We start from the raw sequence: 16,939 nt of genomic DNA, 5'->3' as shown, positions 1-16,939 counted from the left end.
CCAACACTCAGTTCCTATGATTAAACCACACAGGTATCGGCTGTGGTCCAGGGCAGGTGCTTGACCCAAAACTGAGCTCCCTGGCTCCTCCACTACTTTCACTCCACCTCAGATCTGCTCTCCGAATGCTCCCTGTTGCACCTCGGACACTGCTTTTCAGTTAAACAGAAACCTAAGAGTCATCTCAGCTCATATGCAAGAGATCAGCAAACTGAGTAGCTGAAATGTTTCTAAAACTCACCCTCTGCATTCCCAATCTTAGTTAAGACCCATACCATCTCTTACCTGGGCCCCTACCTGGCCTCTCTACCTGTTCCTCTTCCCTCAGAGACACACTCCCAGTCACTGCTCTGGAAGCTCCCCTCCTCAGCAGGCAGGGCACACGGGCACTGGTTCAGCTGCCCACTACCTATCTCTAATCTTACATCTAACCACTATCACAACCCCTCATGCACCACTCAGAGAGCACTTCATAGCCCACCCTTCAGAATGTTCTCCTGGCTCCTCTAATTTATGTTCCACGCTAACACCTTGTACCTAAAGTTCACTCCCATTGGAACGCCTCCTCTAGCCTAACTCATACCCCAGCTGGCTATTACCTCTAGTGACAAGACTTGGAAGCTTCCTTCTAAACTTTTACAGATAATCACACCCTCCACTGTGATGTCTCATACTGTTGATCTTACCTACTCCAGTATTTGCTCAAGGTCAGTTCCCCCCAATAACTTTGTACTCGTTGAGATCAGCATCTAATGTCTTAGTTTTATAAACCTAGTTCCAACCCAATGTACCCTTATACCACAATACAAATATGTAATACATTATACCTCAAGTATGTGTTGTATGCACTAAGTGAAGTTTGAGCTTTTCTTCATCTCCTCACAGTGTTTCCATTTTCTGAGAGTATCCCACAGTCATGACTCAGTCTATGGAAATCAGTCAGCTGGAATTTGAAAAGCTGAACCCTCCTATCCAAAGGCCGGATGAGTGAAGTCACCAAGACCTGGGGAAGGCATACCATAAATTCATGCCAATTCAAGAGTGTCCAGCTGAGATTAGAACATGTACTCAATTTTGTCTCTTTCTAATCCCTCTTCCCTCTGTGGGAATATTCTTATTTTTCTTTTTTCTTGGTGGGGGAGGGGGGTAATTGGGGGTTGAACCCAGGGCATTTCACCAGTGAGTTACATCTCCAGCCCTTTTTATATTTATTATTTTGAAACAGTCTCACTAAAATGCTGAGGCTGGCCTTGAACTTGCAATCCTCCTGCCTCAGCCTCCCAAGTCATTGGGATAACAGGCGTGTGTTACCAGGCCCAGCTATATTATTTTTGAAATGTCCCTTATTTAGCTTCTTTCATGAAGTAAAACATTCTCTCCCTCCCTCTTAGCCAAACAAGCATTACTTGTCTTCTAATTCACCTATGGCTCCAATACTTTGTAAGCCAGTAGGTCTACAGAAACCATCCCATCTCTGTCCTACTGGCACTTTCTTGAATTACAAATTCAATGATAAATAACTGTGGCAGGGGACAAAACACTCTCTGGTCACAAGTCAGACAGTATGAAAGCCTACTGCTCGCTAGCAGCTGACTCTAAAGCTAGGAAACTTTCAACAAACCCCAGATTTAATTACAACTGAAAGGAAGCCTTGGAGTACAAAGGAGGAACCTGAGGAAAATCTTGGATAACGACAGTACTGAGTCAGATCCTTTCTGATCACCCCAACCTAGGTGTGACCACTCTAACCTCTGAACTCCTTCCTATAACCGTATGTGTGGTATCCACTCCAGACTTGTTTTTTTTTTTTAGGTACCAGAATTGAACCCAATGGTACTTAACCACTGAGCCACATCTCCAGTGCCTTTTATCTTTAATTTTGAGTCAGGGTCTTGCTAACTTGCTGAGGCTAGCTTTGAACTCACTATCCTCCTGCTTCAGCCTCTGGAGTCATGGGGATTACAGGCGTGCACTACCACATCCGGCTTAAACTTGTTCTTTTTTAAAAATATATTTATTTATTTTTAGTTGTAGTTGGACACAATTTATTTGTTTTTATGTGGTGCTGAGGATCAAACCCAGGGCCACAGGCTTGCTAGGGGAGCGTGCTACCACTGAGCCACAAGGCCAGCCCTCAAACTTGTTCTTGAAGGGACTATTACTGGCCAGCTATTAGTATCTCTGGCTTATTTCATCTTCACAACTCTCCTTTGGGAAGCAGCGCGGACAGCATGACAGATAAACTTACTAGAAGATGCCTGGTGCAGTGCTTTGAGCTGGTACTGCAGGGAGGGCGGATTCTTCATCTGTGCTACAGCCCTGCTACTCAAAACAGCCCTGAGGTCAGCATCACCTGGACTATGGTTAGACCTGCTGAGTCAACCGTGAACTCTGATCCCTACTGACTAGCATCCATGCCAGTGTTTGAGAAGCACCATCTACATCACCCAGACTTGTCCATGATGCAAAGGCCCTGAAATTCATATTGTCTTTGAGACAGGATCCTCACTATGTTGCACAGGCTAGCCTCCAACTCACCAGCTGGAGCAAACCCTTTGGCATCAGCTTCCTGAGTAGCTGGGACTCCTGGCTGCCATCACCACACTGAGCTTCAAATTCTTTATTTTATAAATGACCTTACCTAGTCAATTTTGCTCCCTGGTCAAATAAAATCAGAGGAACATAAATGAAACCAAAGTGGAGTTGGGGTTGTGGCTCAGTGGGAGAGCGCTTGCCTAGCGTATGTGAGGCACTGGGTTCGACTCTCAGCACCACATACAAGCAAATAAAATAAAAAGTTTCATCAACAACTAATAAAATATTTAAAGAAATAAAATAAATGAAACCAAAGTGTGTAAAACTACTTCACAAACTGGAAGACACAGTGCAGACAAACACTTTGTGCTGCGCTCATACTGGGATCTCGCTGCAGCGGTGTGTTTCCGACGGCAGGGAGGGACCGTCACCTGCAGAGTGTGGCCTCAGCTCGGCCATTCACGAACGAAGGTGCGAGCTGGGGAAACGGTCGCCCCGCTGCACGGACAACTCGTCCGACCCCGGCTGTCACACGGCAGTTCTCGCGGCTGGGACCCTGTGCCCGCGGTCTCCCTACGGGGAAGCTGAGCCACCCGGAACGCCAGGCGGGGCGCGAAGTCGCCGCACCTGCCGGGGCTGCGCAGGTGACACCACCTTCTCCAGGGCTGGGGTCTCCCCATCACCGGGAAGGCTGGCGTCGTGCGGCGGTGCCTCGCAAACGGCGGCGCGGACACCAAGCAGCGGGGCCGCTGGCGGAGAGCGCCGCGGGACGGCCGCGCGACGCGTCGGGCGGCCCCGAGGGGCGGACGGCTCCAAGCCCGCGTCCTCTGACCTCGCAGCGCGGCGCAGGGCCGCCCGGCGGGCCCTCCGCGGGCCCCGCCGCCGCCGCCCGACGCGCCGGGCAGGCCCGGGGACGCCGACCCCCAGCCCCGCGGCGAGCAATGCCCGCGGGGTTTCCGACCCCCACGCCCACGCGCGCACGCCCACTCGCCGGTCGCCGCCGCAGCGCTCACCAGCTCTTTGGGCGGCTTCTCCTGGGTTTTTCCAAACAGCCCCATGGCGAACTGAACTCCTCTTGCCCCTTCCGGCTTTCCGTTCCCTGCGCCCAGGCAGGTCCGGGCAGCCGCCTGGGCGGGGCCGCCGAGAGGACAGGAATCCCGACGCCGGGGGAAGGCGCGACAGCGGTGGGGTGCGCACGCGCAGCACGCCCAAAGGAGGGGCGCGATGGCGCGAGTGGTGCGCACGCGTCGTACGCATGGAGGAGCGCGCGGCGGCGGCGGCGGCGGCTGCGGCGGCGACAGCTGCGCACGCCCGGAGGAGGGCAGGGCCGTCTAGAGAGAGCAAGACTGACATCACTGCGCGCGTGCCCGGGAGATTGTGAAGTGTGGAGTGACCTTTGATGACGCCAACCTGCGTGTGCGCCGGAAGTCCGCCCTCCCAGATAAGAGTATTTACGACCGCTTCCCGGGGCCGGTGGCTTCCGGGGCAAGCGGGACCCCCTGTCTGGCGGGCCCCGCTCTCCCGCGCGGTAGCTAGAGCCAGAAACCCCGGGGGGACCGCTGGGCCCCTGGGCGCGCTCGGGGGGGGGGGGGAGACCAGCGCGGTGCCGCTGCTTTCGCCGCCTCCTAGCGCGCACCCGCCTCGCCTCTGCTCGGACCCGCGGAGTGGGAGGAGGACTGCCTGAGGGCTAAGGCCAAGGCCCCGCCTGCCAGCCGCCCCCCTGTCACCCTGCAGGCCACGGCGGGACGCGGCTCACGGACGCCCCAGGAGGAGGGGCGAAGGCTGGGACCTCGTCGGCAGCGCGGGTCGTCCCGGCAGCCACCGTCAGTGCGGTTGCCCCAGGACTGGCTCTGCGGAGGTCAGCAGTACTCGAGGGGCAGTTTGGTTCCTTGGTGAGATGATGCTCCTGCCTAGGGGAGCCCTCTTTTCCCCCAGGAGGCGACTGCCGCCACTTAAGAGGGCATCCGTCCTCTTAAGCATGCTGCCGCTTGGGGTGGTTTCAGTCCCTTGTCAAAGATGCTGACCAACCAGGTCAGTAGTTCCTGGAGTCCAAGGTAACTGAAGAAGGTGGCTCAGAAGAGAGAGAAAAGGCAAATGGAGTTGGTTAGGTCAGTAACTGGACCCTCTACACTCTGGAGAGATTTGAGCAGTTTCTTAAAGTGCTGAACATAGACCTCTCCTGTAACCTAGCCATTCCACACCTGCTCTTTGCCCAACAGGAAAGAGTATGTGCCCTTAAAAAGAGCTGTGCTAATGGCCCAAACTGGAAATGATCCACATGTCCATCAATAGGTCAGTCAGAAAACCAATCGTGATAGATCCATGGAATGAAATATCTCCCAGGGATAAAAAAGCGCAAGTTTGATATATCCAACAGCACGAATAAATCCCATGAACATGCTAAGTGGAAGGTATCAGTATAGAAAATACAAACGATATGACAGAAAGTATATGACCAGTGGTTGCTGGGGAATGGATGGGTCTGGGAGGGAAGGAAGGGTTACAAAGAGACACAGGAAATTTTGCAGGGGTTTGGATATTATCTTGATTGAGGTGATGATTTCACTTGTATCTACATTGTCAAGTTTGTCAAATTAGATGAACTTGTAATTACTCTTATGTCAATCATATGTCAATGTAAAGTTCTTTAAAACTTCCATTTTTACTTCCTTAGGGGAAAGATCTCAAGACAATTCTAAGTTCGAATCCTTCAAAACTTTCCCCTAGAGAATGTATATCTGTATGTAATAGGAATTACATGATACATGTTGTTAAATATATATACATATTGTTCTGCATCTCCTTTAAAATTCTTTTATGTAAATTTTCATCAGTGTCAATATTTACAGGTATAGGATTCTGTAGAAGGAATGTACCATAATTTAATCATTTATCTGCTTCACAACATTTAAGTTAAATGCTGCACATTCACATTTGGAATTTTTAAACATAATACCAATATACTCCATGCAGGTTGTACTATTTTAATTTCTCTGAGCATCTTTTAATATTTTTTTTATTTTTTAGTTGTAGATGGACACAATACCTTTTTTTAATTTATTTTTAATGTGGTGCTGAGTATCGAACCCAGAACCTCACACATGCTAGGCGAGCGCTGTACCACTGAGCCACAACCCCAGCCCTCTGAGCATCTTTTTATTTATTAGCCACTTGGATTTCTGTAAATTGCCTCTTAATATCATTTGCCCATTTCCCATTGAGTTATCTTCCTTTCTTCCTTCCCTTCTTATTTCTCGTATAAGAAGGTCTTCAAAATATGAGATATCTAGGTCTGAGGACATTTTTGTCCTTTAGAGAATAAACTACAATTTTTCAAGTAGAAGGATACTGGTCTGCCAATAAGTGAACAATACTTGATCAAATGCCTCCTGTGTGCCAGGCTTTGGGAAGATGACAGTGGACAGAAAAGAACCTCATATAATCTGGTGAGGACAGTCATTAAACAACGGTGATGAATAGAATTGAATGAATTAATCTTGTGATAATCAGCTTTCTATTACTGTGACAAAATACCTGAGAAAAACAAGGATTTACTTTGGCTCATGGTTTCATAGGTTTTGGTTCATGATCACTTCATCCATTGTTTCTCGGCCTGTGTTGAGACAGAACATCATATAGGGAAGGCATGCTCACCTCATGGTAGCCAGAATCAGAGCGTAAGGGGCAAGATATACCCTGTTTCCTCCACAAGGCCCAACCTCCTGAAGTCTCCACTGCTTCCCCAATAGCACCTCTGTCCAAGCCTCTAAAAGGTGAGCCTTGGGGACGTTCCAGATCCAAACTGCAGCGACCAAGAAGGTGCAGAGTTCTGAGTCCCCACCAGCCTTCTGACTAGAGACCTGGTGATGAGTGGCCTTCCTGTGAGCAGATGGTGTGTCTGCTGAGAGAGACTTGATGTGTGAACTGGTAGAGAGATGAAGACTATCTGTAGCAAGGAATCAACACGCGCCAAAAAGTCTTTCCAGCGTCATATCCTAAAGCCGTGCTTGTTCAAATGCTGGACATCAAGGCGGGAGTGTAAATGAAAAAATGTTGGATTTGGCACTGGCCCCCTCAGTGGGCTGTGGAGCCACAAATGCTGAGAGCAAGGAAGGAGACTGCCTCTTTCCTCCCTCATATTTTTCAGGTCACCCTCAGCATCATATGCTCCACTCGTGTCCCGAGGTTGCCTTGGCACTGGACAAGGCACTGTCTCCCTTGCTGTGCCTGCAGTTTGTCTTTCCTAGGTGCCCCAGGGAGAGGGTGGACCCTCCCACCTTCTGAGTCTCACATCTGAGGGGTGGGAAGAGCTAAGTGAGCATTGCCACTCTGCGCCTGCCAAAGTCGGCATGCGATTAGCAGGATCACACTCCCTGCCATATGTTCCTGCACACTGGTAAAGGTTTCATGTGCATTCTCTTCTGATCCCTGAAACACATTAAATAGAAACATCCTTGACTTAAATCCTCTCAATTTGGAATGAAAATAGAAGTGAGAATGAGAACTGGTCTTCCTCACCTCCTAGTTCGACCTTGCTCACTTCCCTAGGATGTCCAGTACAGGGAAGCTTCCCAGCTCAGCTGTTCCCATGGGCCAGAATGTCAAAAGAAAAGCTTTGGGCAAGAAAGCCACAGCCCAATTCTGGCAGGAATTTTTGGCTAATAAAACCAAGATACATCCTATTGTGTAAACTGGTGAGTGCTGTAGAAAATGTCAGCTGTACACCAGCCTTTGAAAATGGAATTCATCTCGGTGACAATAACTTTGACCTTCGGGTTCAAGGAGCTTCCAATCCATAGCTCATGACTTGAAACCTTGAGTCATCTCTTGCCTGTTTCCAGTCTTCCTTTACCACCCTTCCAATGAGCCTTGGCTGTGGGTGGAATGTGGATTGTTCCCCTCAACCTCATGCTGGGGGTTAGTGCCATTGTGAACTATTTAGAGATGTTTAGATGTAGCACTTTGGGGGAAAGAGTAGGATCCCACAAAGTCATTAGGGTGGAGAACTGAATGCTGAATGCTGGTGACCCTAAGAAGGAGACCTGAGAGACACCAAGATGCATGCACTACTTGTCTCCCAACTCGTGGTGCCCTGTGCCCCTCAGGACTCACCAGGAGACTATCACAGATGTAGCCCCTTCACCCTTGACCAGAACTGTGAGCCAAAGCAAACCTCGTTTCTTTAAAACTCACCCAGTCTGTGGCATTAATAGCAAAAAAAAAAAAAAAAAAAAAAGGACTAACACATCTGTGTATTAGACCCTTAGGATTGCTGTAACAAAGTACCAGAACTGGGTGGCTTAGAACTTATGAAAATGTCGGCAGGACCCACACTCCCTTTGAGACTCTGAATAGTCTCTTTCTATTCCTGCTCCTGGCTTCTGGCGACAGCTGCCATCATCAGCATTGCTCAGCTCACAGCTGTGTCACTGCAGTCTTCCTCTTTCTCCCTTACATGAGGTGGATTAAGAGCCCCTCCTAAATCCTGGATGACATCTTAGCTATTTACATACGCAATGACTCCACTTCCAAATAAGGTCACATACTGAGGTACTGGATGTTAGGATAGAATTTTTTTTAAATTTCTAAGCATTTGTATGAGTACATAGTCTATAGAATAATGAGTTTCATTGTGGCAAATTCATACATGCATAAAATATACTCTAACCAAAGTATGGTCAAAGTAGTATCTTTTTAAATTTTTTAAATTTATTCTAATTTGTTCTATATGACTTCAGAATGCATTTCAATTCATAGTACACATAGAGCACAATTTTTCATGTCTCTGGTTGTACCCAAAGTAGAGTTGCACCATTTGAGCCTTCATACATGTACCTAGGGTAATGATGTCCATCTTATTCCACCATCTTTCCTACCCTCATGCCCCTTCCCTTCTCTTCCTTCCCCTTTGCCCTATCTAAAGTTCCTCCATTCCTCCTGTGCTCCTGCCCCCATCCCCATTATGAATCAGCATCCTCATATCAGAGAAAACATTTGCCATTTGGTTTTGGGGGATTGGCTTACTTCACTTAGCATTATATTCTACAACTCCATCCATTTCCCTGCAAATGCCATGATTTTATTCTTTTAATGCTGAGTAATATTCCACTATGTATAATATATACCACATTTTTTTAATCCATTCATCTACTGAAGGGCATCTAGGTTGGTTCCATAGTTTAGCTATTGTGAATTGTGCTGCTGCATCCCTATAATATGTTGTTTTAAAATCCTTTGGGTATAAACCAAGAAGTGGGATAGCTGGGTCACATGCTGGTTTTATACCCAGTTTTCAAAGGACTCTCCATACTTCTTTCCAGATTGGTTGCACCAATTTGTAGTCCCACCAGCAAGGTATGAGTGTGCCTTTTTCCCCACAACCTCATGAACATTTATTGTTTGTATTCTTTTTTTTTTTTTAAGAGAGAGGGAGGGAGGGAATTTTTTTTAATATTTATTTTTTAGTTATCGGCAGACACAGCATCTTTGTTTGTATGTGGTGGTGAGGATCGAACCCGGGCCGCACGCATGCCAGGCGAGGGCGCTACCGCTTGAGCCACATCCCCAGCCCCTATTGTTTGTATTCTTAATAGCTGCCCTTCTGATGGGGTGAGATGAAATCTTAGAGTAGTTTTGATTTGAATTTCTCTAATTGCTAGAGATGTTGAGCTTTTTTTATATTTATTGATCAATTGTATATCCTCTTCTGAGAAGTGTCTGTTCAGTTCCTTGGCCCATTTATTGATTGGGTTATTGTTTTTTAGTGTTAAGATTTTTGAATTCTTTATATCCTAAAGATGAGTGCTCTATCTGATATGTGTGTTGGTAAAAATTTGTTCCCATTCTATAGACTCACTCTTTACCTCACTATTTCTTTTGCTGAGAAACAGCTTTTTTGTTGTTGTTAATATTTATTTTTTAGTTGTAGTTGGACAAAATACCTTTATTTATTTTTATGTGGTGTTGAGGATTGAACCCAGGGCCTCACATGTGCTAGGCAAGCACTTTACCACTGAGCCACAACCCCAGCCCCTGAGAAGAAGCTTTTTAGTTTGAATCCATCCCATTTATTGATTCTTGATTTTAATTCTTGTGCTTTAGGAGTCTTATTAAAGAAGTTGGGGCCTAATCTGACATGATGGAGGTTAGGGCTAATTTCTCTTCTATTAGGTGCAGGGTCACTGGTTTAATTCCTAGGTCCTTGATCTACTTTGAGTTGAGTTTTGTGCATGGTGAGAGATGGGGGTTTAATTTCTTTTTTTTTTTTTTTTTTTTTTTGCTTATGGATTTCCACTTTTCCCAGCACCATTTGTTGAGGGAGGCTATCTTTCCTCCAATGTATGTTTTTAGCAGCTTTGTCTGATATAAGATTGTGGGGAGCTGCTCTGAATGACCGCGCCTTCTAGTCCTGAAGCATGAAGCTCTGACCAATCACTACAATTTGTGGTGACTTGGGGGTTGTCCCAGCTGGAATAGCAAGGCATAGCTCCAAGTGTAGGTGTCACCCGCAGGGTTGAGCTACACTTATTTCTCTTAATCCTACCCCTTGCCTCATTTGAATGGCTTCCTCCCAATAAAAGGGTATAGCACGTGCTCTTATCTCTCTTTCCACAGACCCTTGAGGTCAGAGGAGCCGTCAAAGGACTCAAAAAAAAAAAAAAAAAAAAAAGTATTTCTCTGTCTCTGTCTCTGTGATTATTTCGTGCCAGCCCAGTTCACCAGGAATGACCTTGAGTGTTTAGTCATGGATCACAAAATAAGATAACTGTAATTTTGTGGGTTAGTGTCAGTGTCCTCTATTCTGTACTATCGCTGTATGTGTCTATTTTAGTGGCAATACCATGCTATTCTTGTTACTATTGCTCTGTAGTATAGTTTAAGGTCTGGTTTGGTGATGCCTCCTGCTTCACTCTTCTTGCTAAGGATTGCTTTGGCTATTCTGGGTCTCATATTTTTCCAGATTAATTTCATGACTTCTTTTTATATTTCTATGAGGAATGTCACTGGAATTTTGATTGGGATTGCATTAAATCTGTATAGTACTTTTGGTAGTATGGTCATTTTGACAATATTAACTCTGTCTATCCAAGAGCAAAAGAGATCTTTACATCTTCTAAGGTCTTCTTTTAATTTCTTTCTTTAGTGTTCTGTAATTTTTATTGTATAGGTCTTTCACCTCTTTCGTTGAGTCCCAAGTATTTTATTATTTTGGAGGCTATTGTACTGGGGTAGTTTTTCTCATTTCTCTTTTAGAGAATTTGTCACTGATGTACAGAAATGCTTTTGATTTATGGCATTGATTTTATATTCTGCTACTTTGATGAATTCATTTATTAGTTTTAGAAGTTTTCTGGTGGAATTTTTTGGGTTTTGTAGGTATAGAATCGTATCTTTGGCAAATAGTGATAATTTGAGTTCTTCCTTTCCTATCTGCATCCCTTTGATTTCTTTTATTTGGCTAGAGTTTCAAGACCTTATTCAATAGAAATGGTGAAAGAGGGCATCACTGTCTTGTTCCAGTTTTTAGAGGGAATACTTTCAATTTTTCTCCATTTAGAATGATGCTGGCCTGGGGCTTAGCATAGATAGCTTTTACAAAGTTGAGATATGTTCCTGTTATCCTAGTTTTTCTAGTGTTTTGAACATGAAGGGATGCTGAATTTTGTCAAATGCTTTTTCTGCATCTATCAAGATGATCAGGGCTGGGGATGTGGCTCAAGCGGTAGCGCCCTCGCCTGGCATGCGTGCGGCCCGGGTTCGATCCTCAGCACCACATACAAACAAAAATGTTGTGTCCGCCGAAAACTAAAAATAAATAAATTAAAAAAAGATGATCATATGGCTCTTATCTTTAAGTCTGTTGATATGATGAATTACATTTATTGATTTCCCTATGTTGAACCAATCTTGCATCCTGGGATCTTTTGAGGGCAAAAATTTAACCTAGAATACCCTCATATATACCCAAGTGCCTCTCTTTAAAGAAGGAAGGTTAGGGACTTGTGGTGCACACCTGTAATCCCAGGTACTTGGGAGACTGAAGCAGGAGGATTGCAAATTCACCGTCATCCTGGGCAGCTTAGTGAGACCTTGGAAGGAGGAGAAGGAAGTAAAGAATAAGGAGAAGAAAAGGACAGACGGTGGGGGAAGAATGGTTAAAAATCCAGCAGGAATATTTCAACAAGTCTACCAAAGTTTCCAAAAGCAGTATTTAAATTAGAAGAGGAGCATGCAGCTTACATACTCAACAGTATGATAGTCTGAGTATCCTGGAAAAGCCACTGTAAACAGAATCATGATTAAAATACAACCAGAACTATTGTATTGTATTTCAAAATAAATTAATTTTTATCTCAAAAAAATCAGGAATACCTGCTAATAAACTGGAACCTAGAACCTTGTTTGTGTACTTTTAAAAAAATTGATAGTCTGGGCTGGGGTTGTGGCTTAGCAGTAGAGCGCTCGTCTCACGGGTGCAAAGCCCTGGGTTTGATCCTCAGCACTACATAAAAAATAAATATAAATAAAAATTTGATAGTCTATAGACAATAAAGTGTACCAATCTTAAGTGAACAGCATGATGAATTTTACCTATATATATGCCTGTAAAATGCTATGTAGATCAATATTTAAAACATACTCAAAATCTCAAAAGGCTGTCTTGTGCCTGTTCTCAGTTGAATCTCTCAAAAGGTAGACATTTCTCTAACTCCTACTTCCACAGGTTAGTTCTTCCTGTTTGTGAATTTTACGAAAGTGGAATAAAGTAGTGTGTTAGTTATCTTTCCACCACTGTGACGAAATAACCTGAGGTAATCAACTTAGGAGGAGGAAAGGCTTATCTGGCTCATGGTTTCAGAGGTCCAATGCATGATTGGATGGCTGTGCTATCTTGGGCCTGTGGCAAGGCAGAGAGAACATGTGGTGGGTCAACCTAGTCACCTCTGGCAGCTGGGAAGTGAGAGGTAGGAAGGGGTCAGGGTCCGAATGTAGCCTTCAAGGGCACACACCTTCCCTCCCAGTGATCTAATATCTCAGCCCCTAAGCCCCACCTCCTCAAGGCTCCACCACCTGAGACTGCAATCAGACCTTTCAAAAAAGAGCCTTGGGAAACATTCAGGATCCAAACCATGACAAGTGGTGTGCTTGGTTTCAATGGTGGGACGGTGGACAGGAGGCAGATGATGTGGCTGGGCAAAGGGATGAGACACACACCCTGCAAGCGATGGCTAAGAGTAAATTCCTGGAGCATCATAGGGCAGGGGCTGTAGCTTAGTAGCAGAGGGCCTCACATGTCCAAGCCTCAGCACCACAAAAATAAAATAAAGGCAACATATATACTTCAGAGCACTTCAGATATTAAAATTTTCAAATACAGAGTGTAAAATGTTATTCTTAAAATGTTCACAGAAGGTTTCAAGATGGCCAAATAGAGAAGGTTGCTTTCCTAGCTGCTCTGTGGCATGAAATCTCGAAAACTGATAGGCAGCTTTGCAGCAAAGGGACTGAACAAAGAAAAGGTGAACATTCAAGTACTGAACATTCAAAGCAGATTGGGGACCCACGAGGTTGGATATAATAACATAAGGACGAAGTCCCCAGTGACCAGAGGCAGCAGCCAGAGCGGTCTCTCCAGGAGCCAAGTGCAGGGGCAAGGGGATTCAAGGGACCTGCATTTTAGGAGGCGGAGGTATGTCTGGGTACAGAGTTCAGAGATCCAAGAACTGCCCCACTAACCAGAAGGGCTGCACAATATCCTTGTACAGGAAAGAAGCCCTATTGAGCCATTCATTAAAAGGAGTCACCAAATAAATAACCTAACCTCAACTCTTAAAGCCCTAGAAAAATAACAAATCCATACTAAAAGAGTAGAAGACAGGAAATAATTAAAATCAGAGCTGAAATCAATGAAATTAAAACAAAAAAATTGACAAAACAAAAAGTTTGCTTCTTTGAAAAATTAAATAAAATTGATAAACCCTTAGCCAAGCTAATAGAGAGAATACTCAAATTATTAAAATTTGTGATGAAAAAGGAAATATCATGAGAGACATGAAATACAGACAATAATTAGAAAGTTTGAAAATTTATACTCTAATAAAATAGAAAACCTTGAAGACATCAACAAATTTCTAGAGACATATGACCTACCCAAATTGAATCAGGAGGACATAGAAAATTTAAACAGATCAGTTTCAAGCAATGAAATTGAAGACACCATCAAAAGTCTACCAAAAAAGAAAAGCCCAAGTCAGACAGATTCTCAGCCAACTTCTACCAGACCTTCAAAGAAGAACTAACACAAATCCTCCTCAAATTATGCCTTGAAATAGAAAAGCAGGTAACCCTTCCAAACTAATTCTATAAAGCTATTATCACCCTGTTACCAAAACTAGACAAAGACACATCGAGGAAAGAAAACTTCAGAACAATATCCTTGATGAACATAGATGCAAAAATTCTTAATAAAATATTGGGCAAATCACATACAAAAATATTAAAAAGATAGGGCACCATGATTGAGTAGTCAATAAATGCAGTTTCTCACATCAGTAGGTTAAAAGCCAAGAATCACAGGATTATCTCAATAGAAATAGAAGAGGCATTTGACAAAATACAGCATCCATTTATGTTTAAAACACTAGGAAAAACTAGGAATAGTAGGAATACACCTCAACACTGTAAAAACTATATATGTTAAACCCAAGGCCAACATCATTCTAAATGGAGAAAAATTGAAAGGATTCCCTCTAAAAGCTGGAACAAGATAGGGATGCCCTCTTTCACCACTTCTGTTCAACATAGTCCTGAAAACTCTAGCCAGAGAAATTAGAAGAAAGAAACTAAAGGGATACAAATAGGAAAAGAAGAGCTCAAACTAGGGCTAGGGATGTGGCTCAAGTGGTAACACGCTCGCCTGGCACGCGCGGGGCACTGGGTTCAATCCTCAGCACCACATAAAAATAAAGATTTTGTGTCTACCGAAAACTGAAAAATATTTTTTAAAATTCTCTCTCTCAAAAAAAAAAAAAAAAAAAAGAAGAGCTCAAACTATCCCTATTGGCCAATGACATGATTCTATTTAGAAGACCCCAAAACTCTAAGAAACTTCTAAAACTCATAAATTAATTCAGCAAAGTAGCAGGACCTAAAATTAACACCCATAAATCAATTGTGCTCCTATATATCAATGATTAAACAACTGAAAGAGAAATTAGGAAAACTATCCATTCACAATTACCTCAAAAAAATTTTTTGGTAATCAATTTAACAAAAGAGGGGAAAGACCTCTACAATGAAAACTACAGAACACTAAAGAAAGAAAATGAAGAAGACCTTAGAAGATGGGAAGATCTCCCTTGTTTTTGAATAGGCATAATTAATATTATCAAAGTGGCTGTACTACCAAAAGGTGCTATTCAGATTTAATGCAATTCCAATTAAAATTCCAATGATGTTCTTCACAGAAATAGAAAAAGCAGTCGTGAAATTCATTTGGAAAAATAAGAGGCCCAGAATAGCTAAAGTAATTATTAGTGAGAAAAGTGAACCAAGAGGCCTCACTATACCCACCTAAATTATACTACAGAGCTTCAGTAACAAAAACAGCATGGACATGAAGACCAATGGAACAGAATAGAGGACACAGAGACAAACCTACATAAATACAGTTATCTCATAATAGACAAAGATGCCAGAAACATACACTGGAGAGAGAGAGCCTCTTCCACAAATGGTGCTGGAAAATGGAAATCCATATGTAGTAAAATGAAATTAAACCCCTATCTCTCACCATGCACAAAACTCAAAGTGGATCAAGGACCTAGGCATTAGACCAGAGAAGGAAGAGTAGGCCCAAATCTCCATCATGTCAGCTTAGAAACTGACTTCCTCAACACGATTTATAAAGCACAAGAAGTAAAATCAAGAATCAGTAAATGGGATGGAATCAAACTAAAAAGCTTCTTCACAGTAAAGGAAACAAGCATGAATGTGAAAAGAGAGCCTACAGAATTGGAGGAAATCTTTGCCACCTGCACCTCAGATGGAACATTAATCTCCAGAATACATAAAGAACTCAAAAAACTTAACACCAAAAAAACCAATAACCCAATCAATAAATGGGCAAAGGAACTGAACAGATACTATACAGAAGGAGAAATACAATAAAAAAAATACGAAAAACTGTTCAACATCTCTAGCAATTAGAGAAATGCAAATTAAAGCTACACTCCAGTTAGAATGGCAATTATCAAGAATACAAGTAACAATAAATAGTGGTGAGGATATGGGGAAAGGGTCACTCATACATTGCTGGTGAGACTGCAAATTGGTGTAACCACTGTGGAAAGCAGTAAGCATATTCTCGGAAAACCTAGAATGAAACTACCATTGACCCTATAATCCCACTCCTCAGCACATACCCAAAAGACTTAAAATCAGCATACTATGATGATGTGGACACAACAATGTTTATAGCAGCTCAGTTCACAGTACGTAAGCTATGGAACCAAGCTAGGTACCCTTCAATAGATGTATAGATAAAGAAAATGTACATATATACCATGGAATATTACTCAGCCATAAAGAAGAATGAGATTATGGCATTTGCTGGAACTGAAGACTATGATGCTAAGTGGAATAAGCCAATCCCCAAAATCCAAAGGCCAAATGTTCTCTCTGATATGTGGATGCTAACACACAATAAGCAGGGGGGACAGAAGTTCACTGGATCAGACAAAGGGGAATGAAAGGAAGGGAGTGAGGATGGGAATGGGAAAGACTGGAATGAACCAGACAAGGTTTTCCTATGTTCACAAATGAATACACAACCAGTGAAACTCCACATCATGGACCACTACAGAAGGGGAAGTTATACTCCATGTATGTATAATATGTCAGAATATATTCTATTGTCATGTGTAACTAAAAAGTACAAATAAGATTTTTTTAAAAAGAGATAACAGACCATAGTCACATGAGCAATACATTCAATTAATGAAAAAATAATTTAAAACTCTCCAAAAAGAAATCTCCAGACCTACCTTATGGTCATCTGTAATACAGAGAATTCTACCTGAGGTTTAAAGAAAAATTATTATCAACCATACAAAAATCTCTTCCAGAAAATAAAAGAGAATTAAATACTTCCCAATTCATTTTATGAAGTTATTATTACCCTGATACCAAAACAGATGAAAATAGTGTAAAATATGAAAACTGTGGACTAAGAAAGATCTCTATGAATGTACACACAAAATTCTTTTAACAAAATATAGCAAATTATAGAATTTAGCAATATAGAGAATTATACCCCCAGGAATGCAAAACAGCTCAAAATAATTTTTTTTGGACTAGAGATTGAACCCAGGGCACTTTGCTCTATAAGCTACATCTGTAGCCC

The 16,939-nt window shown here is 43.1% G+C and overlaps 1 protein-coding gene across 1 annotated transcript in view; it reads right to left on the bottom strand.

Moving 5' to 3' along the window:
• Chmp3 (charged multivesicular body protein 3) overlaps positions 1–3,718 on the bottom strand; it is a 28,054-nt gene extending 24,336 nt beyond the window's left edge. The window contains exon 1 of the mRNA XM_076833378.1: positions 3,549–3,718. Coding sequence (XP_076689493.1) covers positions 3,549–3,593 — 45 coding nt within the window. The 5' untranslated portion in view covers positions 3,594–3,718. The remainder of the gene's footprint in view (positions 1–3,548) is intronic.
• Between the last annotated feature and the right edge of the window lie 13,221 nt (positions 3,719–16,939).

Source organism: Callospermophilus lateralis, chromosome 14 (assembly GCF_048772815.1).
Source record: "Callospermophilus lateralis isolate mCalLat2 chromosome 14, mCalLat2.hap1, whole genome shotgun sequence".
Classification (NCBI taxonomy): Eukaryota; Metazoa; Chordata; class Mammalia; order Rodentia; family Sciuridae; genus Callospermophilus; species Callospermophilus lateralis.
The sequence above is the reverse complement of the archived record's forward strand: the minus strand, read 5'-3'. Positions and strand labels throughout refer to the sequence as shown.